This window comes from Mesoplodon densirostris, chromosome 1 (assembly GCF_025265405.1).
Source record: "Mesoplodon densirostris isolate mMesDen1 chromosome 1, mMesDen1 primary haplotype, whole genome shotgun sequence".
NCBI lineage: Eukaryota > Metazoa > Chordata > Mammalia > Artiodactyla > Ziphiidae > Mesoplodon > Mesoplodon densirostris.
In genome coordinates this window covers 233,992,615-234,011,076 of record NC_082661.1, presented here as the reverse complement: position 1 = coordinate 234,011,076, position 18,462 = coordinate 233,992,615, and the positions used below count along the sequence as shown (strand labels likewise).

Below are 18,462 nucleotides of genomic sequence, written 5' to 3'. Positions count from 1 at the left end.
ACTGTTTCAGAAGATAGAAAATGAAGGGAAGTTTCCATATTCCTTTTTATGAAGGGAAAATAATGTTGATATTGAAACAAGGAAAAGATATTTCTCCTAAAAGAAAAACAGAGATCAGTTTTGCTGTGAATATTGAAACAAAAATCGTTGGAAGAAAAATTATAAAATAGAATTCAGTATCACATTTGAAAAGTAACATACAAAACAGCAATGTAGTATATATGCTGAATAGTTTGGGCTCTGGAGCTGGACTGGCTTGGAATCCCAGTACCAGGACCTAGTTTCGTGACCTCAGCAAAGTAACTCAACTTCTTCCTTTCTTGTCAGTAAAGTGGCACCAGTAAATAAGAGAACTTACTTCATAGGGTTCTTGTGAAGGCTGAAAGAGTAAAGCACTTAAGTAAGTGCCTGACACCCAGTAAATGTTGAATATGATAATAACTGCATAGCTTATAAAAGGATGAATGTGTCAGAATTTATTTTGTCATTCCTCTATTGTTGATCACTGTTGATCACTTGGATTTGCTATTATAAAGACAGTGCAATAATTATCTTCATATGGAAATTTCCCTCACTTTTCTCTCCTGAAGATAGATCTTTAGGAGTAGCATTTTGGAGAAAAAGCCATAAACTTTTTTTTAAAAGTTATTGAAGTATAATTGATTTACAGTGTTGTGTTAATTTCTGCTGTATAGCAAAGTGATGCAGTTACACATATATATTTAAGTTCTTTTTCATGTTCTTTTCCGTTATGGTTTGTCACAGGATATTGAATATAGTTCCCTGTGCTGTACAGTAGGACCTCGTTGTTTATCTATTCTATATATTGATGTAATATATAGTTTGCATGTGCTAATCCCAAACTCCCAATCCATCCCATCCCTCCCCCACTCCCTTCCCCTTGGCAACCACAAGTCTGTTCTCTATGTCTGTGAGTCTGTTTCTGTTTTGTAGATAAATTCATTTGTGTCATATTTTAGATTCCACATACAAGTGATATCATATGGTATTTGTCTTTCTCTTTTTGACATACTGCACTTAGTATGATAATCTCTAGGTCTATCCATATTGCTGCAAATGGCATTATTTCATTTGTTTTTATGGAAAAGCCGTAAACTTTTTTTTTTGTGGTATGTGGGCCTCTCACTGTTGTGGCCTCTCCCGTTGCGGAGCACAGGCTCCGGACGCGCAGGCTCAGCGGCCATGGCTCATGGGCCCAGCTGCTCCGCGGCATGTGGGATCTTCCCGGACCGGGGCACGAACCCGTGTCCCCTGCATCAGCAGGCGGACTCTCAACCACTGCGCCACCAGGGAAGCCCTGGTCTTTCTATTTTTATATCATTGATTTTCCATAGATGTTTGCTTATCATTGGTTGTAGGTACATGTTTATGAATAAAAGACTAAATTGACTGGTATAGGTAGTGGGTTTGTTTCTCCAGAAATGCTTTTTTCTGGATGATATAACTGCCTGTGTCAACAGGTATAGTAATGGGGGTACCAGTAATAGGTGGGCTTTCCTGTAGGGGAGGAGGAAGGCAAGCTCAGGACCCCCCCCCCCCAAATTGCCAAAATAAGGAAGGGGTTAGATGTATCTGGAGATGGAGTAGTTGACTGTATTTTACCTCTAGGACATGTCTGTCTTCTCCATCTCTCAATTTCTGGGACTGAAGTTACCGTAAATCGTAAATTACCTTAAACTCTAGTCTTTTTCCCTGACAAGCCCCAGGTCCCCCACAGGGAATCTTCCCAGGCAGATCACCAACTTTGTGTGGACAGTAGTTTTCTGCCTTTAGCTCAAAAGGGAAGCCTTGACTGGCTATTAAGGAGTAATTGGTTGTGGAGTGGTCTGGGCGCTGCTGAGTAGCTGGATCTGGTAACCTGAATGCAGCCCTTTAATTAACTGTCTTTTTGGTTGCTTCAGGGCCTACTTTTTATTCTCTGGTGCAGAAGGAGCTCCCTAGGGAGAATTCCTGTTTAACCTCTGATGTCTTGGACCCTGGTTTCTCAGGATCTCTGATCCCTTGATGACTCTCATTCTTGGTTTGTTTGTTTGTTTGTTATGGTTCCATTCAGTTTTTTAAGTTCTATTTTATTGTCATTTCACATTTAGAGGGAGGGGAGGTGGATGTCACTACTTATTCAGCCATCTTGAATGAGTCAAGTAAACATTTCCATGTGATTTTTCACTTAGAAGCCTCAAACTTAATATATGCTAACCCTAAGATCCCCCTGCCTGTTCTCTCGTCTTGCTTTTCTGCGAACCTCAGTCACTGGTAGCAGATGCCCCGTACCATGTCATCACTGCTGCTTCCTCCTGCAAAACCGTACCATCCATTCCTAATCCTGTCGTATCCCCTCAACCTTCCCACTTTCATTTCTTCTTACTCTCTCCTTACGTCTGCTTTTAATCCTGGTTTATACTGTTGTTAGTGGTCTCTCTGCTTCCATCCCCTCCCCCCACCAAGTCCATCCCACGAGGTTACCTTTCCTCCATTGCCTACAGAAAAGTACAGATGCTAAGGCATGACATTCATGAATTGCTCCAAGTGCTCCTGAATTAATTTTGTAACATTATCTCCTAATATATTTTCCTCACACCTTGAGGTCTGCCTACAACTGGATTACTCAACACTTTCCCTCAGTTCTTTGCACTGTCACACTTTTGTACATATGATTCTCCTAAACTTAGATGCACTTCATCCCTTTTTACTTCTCAAATTTTGCCAACCTAAAGTGATGCTCAGGGAATTCCCTGGCGGTCCAGTAGTTAGGAGTCAGCGCTTTCACTCCCATGGGCCCAGATTCAATCCCCAGGTCAGGGAACTAAGATTCCACAAGCCGTGAGGGGCAGCCACATGAATGAATGAATGAATGAGTGAATGAGTGAATGAATGAATGAATGAATAAATAAATACTGTTTTAAAAAAATAAAGTGTTGCTCAAATCAAATGCTATCTACTCTGGGAAGCCTTTGGAGATTTCTTAGTCACAACTAAACCTCTTATAATTCTGTATTTTGGTAGCTCTTGGGCATTCATTTATTTTGATAGTCACCATTTGATTATTCACTAGCAACTCTGTAAGTCCAAGTAATTTGCATGTCAGCTGATGTAGGAATTTTTTTATTCCTCCTGCAAGGTAAGTACAGCTGTGCAAGTGATTGATAAAACTGTAGTGAAAGATGAAAATGCAGTTGACTCATGCTACAAAGATGTACATAGGAAATACATGGATTTTGATGAAATTGTTATTTGCGAGAGGTCTGGGAATTTGTGCAAATATTTTTGTTGACGACTTTGCAGATTCTCACAATTCTTGTTGATATGTCCAAGAATGTTAAGGTTCTTATGCACTTTTTTTTTGGCTGTGTTGGGTCTTCGTTTCTGTGCGAGGGCTTTCTCTAGTTGCAGCGAGCGGGGGGCCACTCTTCATCGCGGTGCGTGGGCCTCTCACTATCGCGGCCTCTCCCGTTGCGGAGCACAGGCTCCAGACGCGCAGGCTCAGTAGTTGTGGCTCACGGGCCCAGTTGCTCCGCGGCATGTGGGATCTTCCCAGACCAGGGCTCGAACCCGTGTCCCCTGTATTGGCAGGCAGATTCTCAACCACTGCGCCACCAGGGAAGCCCTCTTACGTACTTTTTGTATTCGCATTATGCTTTAGAAATTGTTTGTTCTTACAGTCCTCAACATGGATTGTGAGTTTGTCAAAAGCAGATTTTGTTGTGTTCCAGCTGTATTCCTTAATCTCTTATCCTCCAAGACAGTCAGCATTATCTTTGTTTCTTTATTCTCTGGCCCCAGAACTGAGTAGATCAGAGAGCTCTCTACCTGAGCAAACTGAGCCAGAAAGTGGCTAAGATCATCTCACTCACCTGCATCTGCTGGTGTTTCATTTACAGCTCTGTGAGGAGAAAGCACACAACACCTTACTTTGGTTTCTGACAATGTTGAATAGGTCCTGTATTTCATCCCTATATTGCTGGATTTGTCCCCTGATCAAATGATCACTCTGTTTTTCAGACCTAATTTTTAACTGCCTGTGGCGCATGGGTTAATCTATGAATGATGCAAACACACATATTTCACCATGTGCCCATGAGTCTGGGTGTGGAGTAGTGTGGGGATGACAGGCAAACCCAAGATACCTGAAAGTCTGGTGTGCATAAATGATACACCAGCTGCCCCAGAGCCAATTTCTGGTCATGTGGCTAATATATCTTCTAGTTCTTCCTCCTCATCCCCCAATGTTTGTGTGTCTTAGCTGTCGTTAAGAGTGGACTTTGCATTGCAATAAAAAAGATAGCTAATTGTATTTGAAAAGAAGATCAGCAACATCCAGATTGGTATCCTATAAAAATATAATAACTCTCTGAGGTCACTTTATTCTTTTTTAAAAATTTCACTCCAAGGGTACAAGAATTAACAACAAACAGTATTCCAACAGAATTCAAGCTTGTCTCACAATCTGTTAATTTTTAAATGAATTGTCCCTCCCATCATGCACCTGTGTCCATACTCTGTTGAGCCCATAAATTTCATGTTAGTAGCATAAGATTATTGAGAGCACAAGGTAGCAAATTGAAACTGTTTGCCAGCTCAGACATCTTGTTATAAGATGCCCAAGTCAAAACCTTCTGTATTCTTAGGAATTTATAAGAGGGTGTTTGTATGTTTTGTGGAGCTGAAGAAAACCTCAGAAACAGTTGGAAGGAATTTGAGGCCCTGGATTCAGTCTCTAAACAATACACCATCTGATGCTGAAATATAAGTGCGGCTTCTGGTGAACAGCATTTCTGCACATTTATCCTGTAGTTCATCAAACGAGTGGGACTGCCAGCCTTCTGATGTAGTGGGAAGAGCAGGGACTTTGGGATTCTTCAGATCCAGATTGAAAATTCATACTCCCTCTTAATTTAACTGACTTCTCTGAGACTCTGTTTTCTCATCAGTAAAATGGAAAAGACTTGCATCATGGGACTTCTGTGAAGATTAAATGTGAATGTATTAAGAATGCTTGTAACATAGTAAACGCTGGGTGAATAACAGCTGTCATTGGTGGTGGAGTTGACCCCCTGATAGCCAGTTCTTGAATTGACCTCAACTGTTTTTTGTGACCAGGCACCCACAGAAGTGAATCCCTTGTACAGCTTCCTGTACTTCTTTGTGATCATTGCATTGCCTCCCCGCCCTCACTTAAACAGTGCATTTTTTCATGACATGAATGTGTTTTTACTAATTCTGCAACTCTGAAGTAGCACTTCAGAATGCTTTCATTCCAAATCAAAATTATTTGAAGCCTTCCCATGGTAATGCACAAAATCTCTTCTCTAGGAATTAGTAACAGCCGCCTCCTCCAAAAAAACACCAACACAAAGGCTGTCCACTTTGCAGAGGTGTTGGAGAGGTTTCATGCCAGTATATTCAATGACAGATACTTAGGTTTCCCTACTGTGTAAGGGGCTCTGCCAGGCGTGATAGGGTACGTAAGGCCCTGGCTTAGAGGAACTGATCGTGGTGGAAGCGTGAAGACACGAAGAGAATGATAACGTGAGTCAAAATGTGATAAGTGCCAACAGGTGCGGGGCACTGTGTGTGTTGGCGGGGGTGGGAGGCCGGGGGGGTTGGAGGGAGAGCGTTATTTCTGCCCGTGGGAAACAAATAAGCTTCAAAGCAAAGATGGCAGATGCCTCTCGGGCCTCCTCTCACCCCAAGTTCCTGTGTGTTAAGAACTGTGAAGACTCGGAACTGAGCCACACAGCTGAAGAGCAGGAGGCCACTGGGCATGCTCCTTGTCTGTGTTCCAGTAGCCTTTGAAGGTGTCTGTGTGGATGGTACTTTGTTAACGGAGTGGAGAGGAGGGAGCTCGGTGGGCCCGAACTTGCAAGAAGCCGTGTGTTGTTGTACAGAGAATACATCCTCTACCCGTCAGTAAGGTAACGTGGCCAGGCTTGGATGTGACCGAATTGATTAAAAGAAAAAAAAAAGGTTTTCATAATTCTAGATTAGAGGCCAAGGCTGCCCCACTGTGGATAAAAATAAGACTCCGATCAGAAAACTCCTCAACCATGTAGGAAAGGTTTGCACATCGGAGTGAGGTGTGTGGTGTTTGGAATAATGTGATTTTCCCTTTGTTTCCTGCTTGCCCAGATAAGGGAGTCTCTTGGTTCCAGTGGTTTCTGATATTTGCTCACTTTGCAGAGTCAGTTCTACCAAGGTAAAACCTTGTTGCGACATCTGCAAATTCATCCTGAGCTAAAGGGAGAGGAACAGTAAGAATGGACCTTTTTGCCCTTTAAGGGGGAAAAGAATCATCTTTATTTTTACCCTAAGAGCTGAAAAGGCACCCTGTGGTTAGAGATGTTACCTACCCTTTGACACCTGAAATAACACATTTTAATCTTTGTTTTCTGGATTCTTGTAGAAGAAATCCATAGAATCCTAAAATATGGAGGCAGATTTCAGTAATTTCATAAACAGATAAAATACCTATATTTAATCTATTTAGTTTCTGTCCTTATATCACTCATTCATCCTTCTCAGGAAATTCATGTTAGAATCTTGAGTCTCAGAAAATGACTGTGAGGGCTTAACACCTTCAGGATGAACTCGGATTGGGAAGAGGCTTCAGGGGATGGGAGGGGTGGTGATCCTTGGTTGGCACAGTTTTTCATCCTGAAGGAACTACCTGTGTCTGCCTTTTCGTTCTCTTTCTTCCTTCTGCTGCTTACTTTCAGGGCTTATTTATCACTTCTGTCAGAGGCTACAGTGGGAAAATGAAAAAAAAGGGAAAATCATATGTATTCATTTTTCATAGTAGCCCTTGGTTCAAAAGAAGGGGAAGGGAAAGAGGCTGGAGCCGTTGGGTCAAGGAAGATTTTGGAAATTATTTATTAGTGCGTTCCTGTCCTCTTCACCACTAATAAGCAAGAAAAAAACCCTGCAGAATTTCAAAATCCATATTGGACAAAGGATGATTAACCTTTTAGATAATTCTATTCACAATATTATGAACTCTATGAATATTCTGTATCCCCCATATTATCATCATAATAGTAAACATTTATTGAGCATTTATCATGGTCAGCCACCATGCTATCCTTTGTATGCATCTCTTCATTTAATCCTTGTTCAGCTTGATAAGATGAGCACTACTATGACATGTCCCCCTTTTACGTGTGGATGCTGAGGCTTACAAAGGCTAACTGTTTTGCTAAGGTCATTCAGGTAATATACAAACAGTGGAGCAAGAACTCAAAACAAGGCCTGTCTGACCTAGAGTTCCTGCCCTGAACCTCTATCTAGGTTGTCATCCTGAAATAGCAACTGATTTCCCATTATGGGTAGGACCCGGTAGTAGAGACCTGGAAGCACTACATGCACAAACCTTCTTTGTGGAACCTGTAATTCTAAAATGCACAAATTAACCCAAACAATGCAAAATCAAAGATAAATAAGTGACGGGATTGAAGGAAGGACACATTTAATATAATCTTCAAAGATCAGGGTTTAACCCGATCGGGTTGGGGGATTTGTTCATCATTAGTTCCTTCTCCTTTTTGCGTTTGGGTACCATGCCTGGCCCTACATCAGCTGGAGTTCAGTTAATTAGAGAAGTGCCATCTACATGTCATGGGTGGCGCTGGACGTGGAGATGCAAATACTAGCTCTGTAAAGGGGCCTTGGGTTCCCAGGGGAGTGGATGGTGCTAATGAAATAACATTGTTCATGCTAAGGTACTAGATATCAAGTCTGATTTTGTACGAAATGTTTCCTCTTCAAATTAGTTTGGGAAATGCTAGTTAAAGTCAAACAGATTTTTTTAATTGTAATATTTCTTAGAGCCTTTAAGATACTAATATGCTTTGTGACTACCCCAGAGGATTTTAGAATTTAGGAAACACTGAAAGCAATCCCTGTTATTGGGTCACTTTCTCAGGTTACCTTTCTTGTAGCATATCTTATTCCAGGTAAAATTTATGCCTCCTTTAGAAAAACCCTTAGGAGTGGCCTAATATTTTGAATATGGGTCTAATATTTTTAACTTGGCAGTTGGGGGAATAGAGATTTTTTTTTAACTAAAAGTTCTTTTTATCCTGTCTTAAATCACAAGTTTCACTTGCTGAAAAAAGTGACATTTTGTAACAAGAAGAGTTACAAAAGGGGCTTCCCTGGTGACGCAGTGGTTAAGAATCCGCCTGCCAATGCAGGGGACATGGGTTCAAGCGCTGGTCCAGGAAGATCCCACATGCCACGGAGCAGCTAAGCCTGTGCGCCACAACCACTGAGCCTGCACTCCAAAGCCTGTGAGCCACAACTACTGAGCCCACGTGCCACAACTACTGAAGCCCGTGAGCCTAGAGCCTATGCTCCACAACAAAGAGTAGCACCCGCTCACCGCAACTAGAGAAAGCCCATGCGTAGCAACGAAGACCCAACACAGCCAAAAATAAATAAAATATATAAATTTATTTAAAAAAAGAGTTACAAAAGTAATTATTAACAGACTCACTAGGGAGCTTGAGGTGGGAGCAGCAGGGAGTGTTGAGGACACCTTGCTGCGAAGCCTGCTTCCGTCTACTCCCCTCATCACCTTGCCTCCCAGGACCTGAGTGGCTCTGATGAAATGCCCCTCTTCCAGAGGTCTCTACCGAATTCACTTTGAGGTGAACATGGGCAGTATAGATGGTGGCTCTGATGTTTCATCTGTGAAACTAACATAAAAAACTCAAATCATATAAAGCCTCTTTCAGTAGTGAGTTGGACCCAACAATCAAAATGATTCAGTTGAACTATTTAAGGAAGAATTATTAAAAAGAAGTAGCAGCCTGTTATCAAATAGCTGATTCTTCTTCCAGTGCAAATGTGCTATGTAGTTGTTTTTTTTTTTTTTTTCTCCTGTGTGTAGTTTGGTTTGGTGAGAGCTGCTTTGAGACAGAAGAATAGACCAAATGTGGATTGTTTTAGGGCAGAGGTGATTCTTAAATCACTAGGGTGTTTATAAAAAGTAAAAATGTTTGGGGGGCTTCCCTGGTGGAGCAGTGGTTGAGAGTCTGCCTGCCGATGCAGGGGACCCAGGTTCGTGCCCCAGTCCGGGAGGATCCCACGTGCCGCGGAGCGGCTGGGCCCGTGAGCCATGGCCGCTGAGCCTGCGCCTCCAGAGCCTGTGCTCTGCAACGGGAGAGGCCACAGCAGTGAGAGGCCCACGTACCGCAAAAAAAAAAAAAAAAAAAAAAAAGTTTGGGAATTCTTAGGAAGGCACATTTTTCAGCAATATCAGATATATCAGTGAACCAACCACAGCCTAAAGAATGCAGCGCAGGAAAGGAAAGGGCTTGGGAGGGCATTGGGTATTACCATCATCAACAAATATTTACAGGGGGCAGTCTGTGAAGCAGAGTCTAAGATACAGTTCTGCCTTCATCAGACACACTGATAGGATAAGGGGGTAGACAGATGCCTAAAGCTAAATAATAATACAGTATTATTTAGTATTGCTAAATGTCGAGTGAATGGTATAGATAGTACGAGAGTTCAGGTAGGATGTGGTAGGCAGAATAATGCTCTCCCCTCAGAGATGTCATGTCCTAATCCCTGGCACTTGTGGTCATGTTGTATTGCATGGCAAAGAGGAATTAAGGTTCTTCATCAACTGATCTTGATGTAATATCATTTTGGATTATCCCGGCAGCCCCAACGTAGTCAATAATAAAGCTTCTCCACAATGGAAGAGGGAGTCGGAGGAAGAGGTCAGGGTCAGAGACTTAAAGATGCTACATTGTTGGAGGAAGAGGCCACAAGCCCAGGAATGCGGGTGACCTCGAGACGTTGGAAAAGACAAGGAAACTGATTCTTCCCTAAGACCTCCAAAAGGAATATAGCCATGCACACACCTTGATTTTAGCCTTGTAAGACCTACTTTGACTTCTCACCTCTAGAACTATAAGGTAATACATCTTCGTCGTTCGAAGCCACAAAGGTTAAAGTGATTTGTTACAGCAGCAACAGGAAACTAATACAAGGATGCTAAAGAGGAAGAGGAGTCGGGGCAGTTTCATGAAGAAGGTGGTTCTTGAGCCAGGCATGAAAGATAATAAGAATAGTCGTAACAGGGGAGTTCCCTAGTGGCCTAGTGGTTAGGATTCTGGGCTGTGGCCTGGGTTCAATCCCTGGTCAGGGAACCAGACCCTGCAATCTGTGCAGCATGCCAGAAAAGAAAAAAGAATAGTCGTGGCAGAATTCGAGTTGTAAAACTTATGTTCCAGGTACTGTGCTAAGCTCTTTATACACTTTAATTCATTTATCCTCACAAAAACTCTACAAAGATAGTATTCTTGCCCATTTTGTAGATAGAAAACTGAGATGTAGAGAGGTTAAGTAACTTGTGCAATCACTACTCTGCAGGACTAGTCACTCCACCTAGTTAATAGCTGGCCTTTTAACACCAGGTGGCAGCTGACATTTATTATTATGCACAGGCAACGTTCTAAGGATGTCACTGTCATTACCTCATGGAGTCCTCTCAGAGTCTGGGGCACATAGTAATTTGTAATTTTTCCGAGGCATGGACTTATCTGGCCAGGAATACGGCTGTATTGGAGGGGAAGAGACAGGAACCAGAAAATTCGATCAAGACACAACCATTCATACAAGTGCTGATCAGATCCTAAAATGCAGGTAAAGGCAGCAGGCATGGGAAGGAGAAAACAAGATTCCAGAGACAGTCTGCTTCTTTGGTGAAACATAACTTCCACGTGGAAAAAACTTCCCTTCCCTCTCTAATTTCTCTCCCGCTGTGATTTTAGCGTGCTTCATTTGAACGAGTTGAGGCACTTTATAATTAGAATTAATGAAAGGTATCAGTATTGGCAGTGCTGTAGACTAGACTTTTCCACTTATCCACAGAAGCGTGGGCAGCGCTTATGTAAATACACCTCAACTTCTCTCGTGCAATGGTCACTCACAGATGTTCTTTCATTCCTTGGACCAAGACAGTAGTAACTTTCTTGCTTAAGTTCAACAACAACAGATACATATGTATTGAAAACCTACCATTTAAAAGAGCAATATACTAGTCACTGTGAGAGTCTCAAAAGTGGCTAAAAATCAGTCTGGAAACACACCTGAATGAGGGTGGTGAAATGGAATTAGAAAGAGGAGGTGAGGGACTTCCCTGGTGGCCCAGTGGTTGAGAAGCCTGCCAGTGCAGGGGACACAGGTTTGAGCCCTGGTCCAGGAAGCTTCCACATGCCGCTGAGCAACTAAGCCCGCAAGCCACAACTACTGAACCTGCATGCCACAACTACTGAAGCCCGTGCAACCTAGAGCCTATGCGCCACAACTACTGAGCCCACGTGCCGCAACTACTGAAGCCCGCACACTCTAGGGCCTGTGTGCTGCAACTACTGAGCCTGTGTGCCACAACTACTGAAGCCCGCGTGCCCTAGAGCCCATGTACCACCACTGCTGAGCCCACGCGCCGCAACTACTGAAGCCTGCACACTCCAGGGCCCGTGTGCCGCAAATACTGAGCCCGTGTGCCACAACTACTGAAGCCCACATGCCCTAGAGCCCATGTGCCACAGCTACTGAGCCCACGCGCCACAACTACTGAAGCCCGCACACTCTAGGGCCCGTGTGCCGCAACTACTGAAGCCTGCACACTCTAGGGCCCGTGTGCCGCAAATACTGAGCCCGTGTGCCACAACTACTGAAGCCCACATGCCCTAGAGCCCATGTGCCACAGCTACTGAGCCCATGCGCCACAACTACTGAAGCCCACACACTCTAGGGCCCGTGTGCTGCAACTACTGAGCCCATGTGCCACAACTACTGAAGCCCGCGCACCCTAGAGCCCATGTGCCACAGCTACTGAGCCCACGCGCTGCAACTACCGAAGCCCGCACACTAGGGCCCGTGTGCCGCAACTACTGAGCCCGCATGCTGCAACTACTGAAGACCCTGTGCCTAGGGCCTGTGATCCACAACAAGAGAGGCCACCGCAATGAGAGACCTGCATGCTGCAACGAAGGGTAGCCCCTGCTCGCCACAACTAGAGAAAGCCCAAGCACAGCAACAAGGACCCAACACAGCCAAAAAAAAAAAAAAAGAAAGAGGAGGTGAATAGGTATTAGCTGGTGTCAGTAATTTCTAGAACGAATGCTGGAGTTTTTTCAAGTAGACATATTTGCCATTTTCTCAGCCTACATATAAGAACCATTTAAAGATTTTAGGAAAGCCTCTGAAACTCTCAACTGAGATATATAAAACTCCATTCATGTTCTATTTGAGTAGAACCAGTTTTGCTATCTTTTAGAGTCATTAAAGTAGGATTTGTGAACCCTGCGTAGATACCCTGTCTTCTAATGGAGGGATTCATTGTTTTATTTATTCTGCTTCTCGTAAGTAAAGAGGCGATAATATCGTAGGTGCAAAGTATTCTTCAGAATGTGTGTATCTTTTAGTTAATACTGACAGGCATTGACCATTTTTTTAAAAAACATAAACTATTCATACATACTCCCAAGCCGGAGTATGTAAGTAATGCTTTGGAGTCTGATCCAGAATCCCTTCACAGATAATAGTCATTCTAAAGGGACATGTTAGTATTCCAATATGAGGTACAAGACAGATTCCCACTCTATGTATTTTCATTCCCATGGACTGTCTTCCCACTAATTTCAAAGAATGATTTAGGACCTTTTGTTGCTGACTTGAGCAAGTAGTGTAAGTTGATTTTTCTCTCCAGTTAAGTGATCAGAGCCAAATCCTCAAAGCCTGAATGTCTTACAGTGGATTCTAATAAGCTCTGAGTTGGCCATTCTTCTTAGTTTTAATCAAAGCAAAAGATGACATTTGCATTTTTGTCATCTTCATTTCAAAGTGTTTGTCATATTATTAGATTCAGAATCACCCTGAATAATTAGCATCAGTAGAATCTGTCTAGCCATTCCCAAAAAGCTGTCCCTACCAGAATAAGGGCCTATTTCCACAATGGTGGTACACCACCTAAATATATGAACATTGGAGTCGTGTATGTCCGATTACTTAGAACCAGGAGTCATCATGGCAGGAAAACGTGGGTAATCTGGAGTTCTCACACAGACCCATGGAAACTTCCCAGCACTCTCCTGATTCTTGGTGCCCTTGATGTGCACGTTGCCTCCTTTCCACGTCCTCACAACATTTACACACATCCAGGCTTCAGCACCCTTTGCACCAGTTCTGCCTACTTTCTGCCTTTGTTATTCTTGCAGGGTATTCTTCCATTTCCTCAATTAGCTTTATTAACTAGGAGACGTGGATGAATGGGGACAGGGAATGCAAGGTCTCTCGCTCTCTCTCTCTTTGTCTCTCCGTTGCGTGTCTGTGTGTGTGTGGGGGGGGGACATACACCTACGAAACCAACACACTTTCACACAGCCACCCAGCCATGCTGACCTTCACATTGAGAGTGTACTGCTCATTTTTGAGTGACCTAAAGATCATCACGCTCTACTTGGTGGGTCCCCAGAGTTAGTGCATTATCCACAGCAAATGTGCACCATTTGGCAACTAAATTTTAGAGTTAGGGCATTCTTATCTCTAATAACTCTTTTCTTTGTGGAAATGGTGAGACTTTGGGCTAGTAAGTTATTTGTGTGATTTCTAAATATGTAAAAGTTTGGGAAGCCTTTGCAAGTATATTCTAATTATTTAAAAATTAGAAACTCTGAAAAAAATTGGGGGGAGTGTGCCAAAGAGTATTTAATTTGAAATAAATAGAAACCATATGCTTAAAGCACTGTATAGTCAAGATGAAATTTCTATGTTTGCTACAGATCTGTTCTCATTTTTCATAAGGGGATTTTAATCCAAATGTTTTATTATTGTTGGCAAGATCCAGATCCCAAATCTGCCCTCAGTGCTTTGTTTTGTTCAGTCTTAGCTTTTGGATCAAAATGACCACTTACTATTTTGCCAGAAATTCAGTGTTACCACTAATGTACCTCTCGACAATTGTACAATAGCCTCGGCTATCATGAAAATTACTTTGCTTAAAATAAGTATATAAAAATATGTGTAGACACAGAGGTACACAACATACAGACAGTACATATTTATATGTTTTCAAGCTAAAAGATGGCTTATGGCAAAATGTGAAGTACAATTATTTGTATACTTTAAGAAAAAAGATCAAGCCAAGAACATGTATTTTAATTTGTTTTCCACTGCCAAGAGCTAGGGGCTGGGGAATATTGTGAGTAATGGATAATTTACCCTTACCCTCAAATTATCAAATATATGGGTCTTAGGAGTAACTGTGTATGCATAGTTACATAGAAATGTAACACATGTAACGCTAAGAATGAATTTGGGAGGAAATGTTTCAAATGCCCTCCAACAGATTATCAAGTTATTGTCTCAGATTTTAATTACTTCTCAATAGGGAAGTACAGTGGGGAGGTATTTGTATTTTCTTAGAGCAGAAAGTATTAAAATGACTGTAGAATTTCCTGTTTTAACCAGAAAAGAAGGAGAACCATGAGCCATTCACTTCCTGAATGGCCACATTCCAGCTGTGCAGACTGATCATAACACATCTGCCAATCAGAACAGGCCCTGGAGGGAAGCCCTCAGATGCTGGGTCTTGTTTACATGCATTGTGACTCTGTTTCTCCCCTCCTCCTGTGTGTTGTACGACTAGGAAGATTTGTAGGGGAATTCGCTATTACATGCCTAAAAAAACTGAACGAAACTAGGACCACAGCCACAGCAAATGGTGTTACGGGCAGACTTTTAGCTCATCCTTAGCCACAGGTAAGACTTGTTGCTTTGTTATGAGGATAGCTGATCTACATCTAGTTTCTAGCTTTACCTTGAGACATCATACTTTACTTCTGTTAGCAAAACTAACAGGCTAAAAGCTGAAGAGGAGCGATAGAAAAAATGAGTAAAATGTGCGCTGTATTCCTGACTTTAAATTTTTAGTACTCAACAAGGGAAAAACTGTGTTTTTATTTAAGGGAGGGGTAAACCAAGTTAAATTAAAACAAAAGTTTTAAAAACGGCAGTAATGCTCAGCGTATAGAGAAATTGGAACCAGAAGCGTATTAACCTTGTGCCTTTTGAAGAGCATTATATCTTAACAAACATGTTTTATTGCGACTCTTCCTACTTGTTAGTGTTTCAGAGTACAGTGTCTTCCTGTGTGCTAACTCCTTGGTTTAAAAAGACATTTCTTTTTTATTATGAACCCATTCAGAAAGAATTTATATTTAACTATGTAAATCTGATTCCTTTTCTTCCATAAACCTCTCTAGAAGTTTTAGAGAATGTCTTCGTTGCCTTTATGCTGCTCCATCAGCAGTAAAATTAAGGAAGAAAAAAAAAGAGAATCCCTGTCTAATCTTTGTTTCACCGTTAAATTATATCATGTTCGTGTTAATTCAGAAGATACTTTAGAGAACTCTATTGTGATAACATTGCATAGGATTTTTAAAAGTCATCGTGTAGGATTTTATTGTGGCTTACCCACTGCTTTCTGTTGTTAGTTTTTTCATAACACTGAGATCTTTTTGCTTCATTTATTTATTTATTTTTAAGCATGCACTGAAGAAAAAATAATTACTCAGAGTCAAAAAAAAAGACATCCTGTGGGTTTCGTGGCTCTTTCTCTTGTATATAATAGTCTTCAGGCTGATTAAGAGCATTTCAGAACAGTGCAAAGAGGCATTTTTAAAAACTTCAAGCAGCCAGGCTCCTGATTTCTCAACTTCAGCACTGTTGATATTTTGGGTGAGATTATTCTTTGTTGTAGGGTGGTTAGCGGCATCCGTTGTCTCTACCCACCAGATCCTAGTAGCTCCCTCTCCCCAGCTGTGACAACCAAAGAAAGTCTCCAGGCATTGCCAGATGTCCCCTTGGGGGAGGAGGAGCAACGTTGACACTGGTTGAGAACCACTGCCTTACGGCACATTAGACCTAATGATCTGTGAAACATGGAAATCCAACTTCTGAAAAGTTCTGGGTGATAGAGAGTTAAGGAAGAGGTTCTACTGGTCTCCGGGTATGTGCAGATGTAGCTGACTGCTCATTTCTTCCCCCTCCCCATCCTGTTAGAAGCTTTTGCCAACCATGATTCATGGAATGATTTTTTTGAGCTGAGTAATTTGTGGCTTTTCAGTTTCCTTACTTTCCTTCCTTAGCTAAATTTGTTTTGGTTTTAGCAAAGTGTTTAAAACAGCAAAGATCTTTGAAAATGAAACAATACATGTAATGATATATTTTCTAAGGAGGTGATTTTAACAAACTGTAAAAACCTTACATGACTGTCCTTCCTCGTACCCTTCGTACCTCCTCTGTCAGACAAATCCTTTCAACTCTGAAGAGGAGCCTTACAAGGGGAAGACACAGCAACCTTTGAACAGTCCTTTGTGAAATCTAAGGGTACGGCAGCTGGGATGTAAGAACTTCTTTCCCAGGACGCCTAAAGAGCATTTTAAAATGTAACTGTCTTCTTTCTTTACAGATCCAAACGAACGAAATAAACCAGAGCATCGTGCTTCAAGGTATGAATTTATAGTATTTACTAGCTCTGTATAAAGCTTCTCATTTGGAAAATATTGTTTGGAGGGAGTGCAAGTGTCCCTTTTAGAAATACTGTATATTTGAATCCTCTGTAGCACTCAAGCTTCACAAGGGAAATACTGTTCATTCTCTGAACAAAAATTCTTTATAAAATTATTGACTACCTGGAAGACATATTTTATTTTGAGAATTCCTATCAGTGACAGGTATATCTTTGCAAAAAATTATTTTATCCCTGCTTCTTTCCTTTTGTGGTTTACTTTCCTCCTTGTTCTTTAATTGGTATTTTTTATAAATATGTACTGCTTTTTTCCTAATTATAAAACTAACATGGGCTCATTGTAGAAATTTTTAAATTATTTTTTAAAATATAAAGCATTAAAAAAAAAAAACCAGCATGTCTTTCATCAGCTAGAAATGGCTGGCTACTGCTAAAAATTTGACATAATTCTCTCTAGATTTTATCAGTATATATGTATTCCAGTTGAATTCTTTAAGTTCTTGTTAGATAGTTTCAAATGGCTAGGAAGGTTCTATTGCTTCAGCCTCTTTCTCATGATGTCTGAGAGTATGTCTCACAAGACCTTCACCAGCACTGAAGAGTACATTTTAAATCCTTGTCAAACTTATATGTGGCAAATTGTCTAAGTTCCACTCCTAGGCAAGAATGACAGGCCTGTATTCGATTTTTTAACCCAGTTCTGTGAAGGATTGTAATTTTTAAAATACTATTTTCACCTTATTCCACATTCCATCACTTTTTCTTTGCATTTTATATTGTGGGAATTGATAAAATGGTAATAATACATTCACTGGGTTGAGTGGCCTGGTAAACAAATCCTGATGCTTTTTCAAGGTATCAAACTCTAGAATGCATTGACCTCAGATGAATAAAAATACAAAATCTAGGGCTTCCCTGGTAGCGCAGTGGTTGAGAGTCCGCCTGCCGATGCAGGGGACACGGGTTCGTGCCCCGGTCCGGGAAGATCCCACATGCCACGGAGCAGCTGGGCCCGTGAGCCATGGCTGCTGAGCCTGCGCGTCCGGAGCCTGTGCTCCGCAACGGGAGAGGCCACAACAGTGAGAGGCCCGCATACCGCAAAAAAAATAATAATAATAATACAAAATCTATGAAAACTCTATTAGAACAGCAATACATTTTGCAGAGATTGTCAATCAGAATAAGTTAGTGAGACCTAATCTGAGAGAAAAATGTAAATGAGTATTTGGGATATAAGGCTGATTTTTTTTTTCAGTTGTAATTCACATACATTTACTTTTTTTGCTGTATGATTCTATGCGTTTTGACAAACACATACAGTTATATAACCACAACCACAGTCATAGAAATATGTGTAAGAGTGATTTTTTAATACTTAAAAAAATAATAGAAGGGACTTTCCTGGCGGTCCAGTGGTTAAGACTTTGCCTTCCATTGCAAGGGGTGTGGGTTCAATCCCTGGTCGGGGAGCTAAGATTCCCACATGCTTCGCGGCCAAAAAACCAAGATGTAGAACAGAAGCAATATCGTAACAAATTCAATAAAGACTTTAAAAATGGTCCACATCAAAAAAAAATCTTTAAAAAAAAGAAAAAGAGACAATGTAAGGGGACTTGGACAGCGTGCTTGACTGACATAAAGTTGGAAGGGTAAAAAATAATTAGGATGATAAAATCAGGATGCATAAGACCCTTGACATACCGAAAGCTTAACTGAATTAAGCAATATGTGTTTTCATTGGAACAAATGTAAATCCTTACACCTAAGGCTGAAGGATCAGTGGAGCATGAAGAGATAGGGGGGATACACCTTAATAATATGTTGGAAAAGATCTGGAGGATTCATAAATTCATCATGAGGGGAGTTCCCTGGTGGCCTAGTGGTTAGGATCCTGG

General features: G+C 41.5%; 1 protein-coding gene across 7 annotated transcripts in view; it reads left to right on the top strand.

Moving 5' to 3' along the window:
* SH3D19 (SH3 domain containing 19) overlaps nucleotides 1-18,462 on the top strand; it is a 171,867-nt gene that overhangs the window by 52,219 nt on the left and 101,186 nt on the right. For 5 of the 7 annotated variants that reach the window (XM_060116266.1, XM_060116256.1, XM_060116303.1 and 2 more), the window contains exon 2: nucleotides 16,508-16,547. In XM_060116266.1, coding sequence (XP_059972249.1) covers nucleotides 16,508-16,547 — 40 coding nt within the window. Of the gene's footprint in view, nucleotides 1-14,609; nucleotides 14,797-16,209; nucleotides 16,426-16,507; nucleotides 16,548-18,462 lie in introns of those variants that run through there. The other 2 variants (XM_060116276.1, XM_060116286.1) reach the window with 2 other exon arrangements.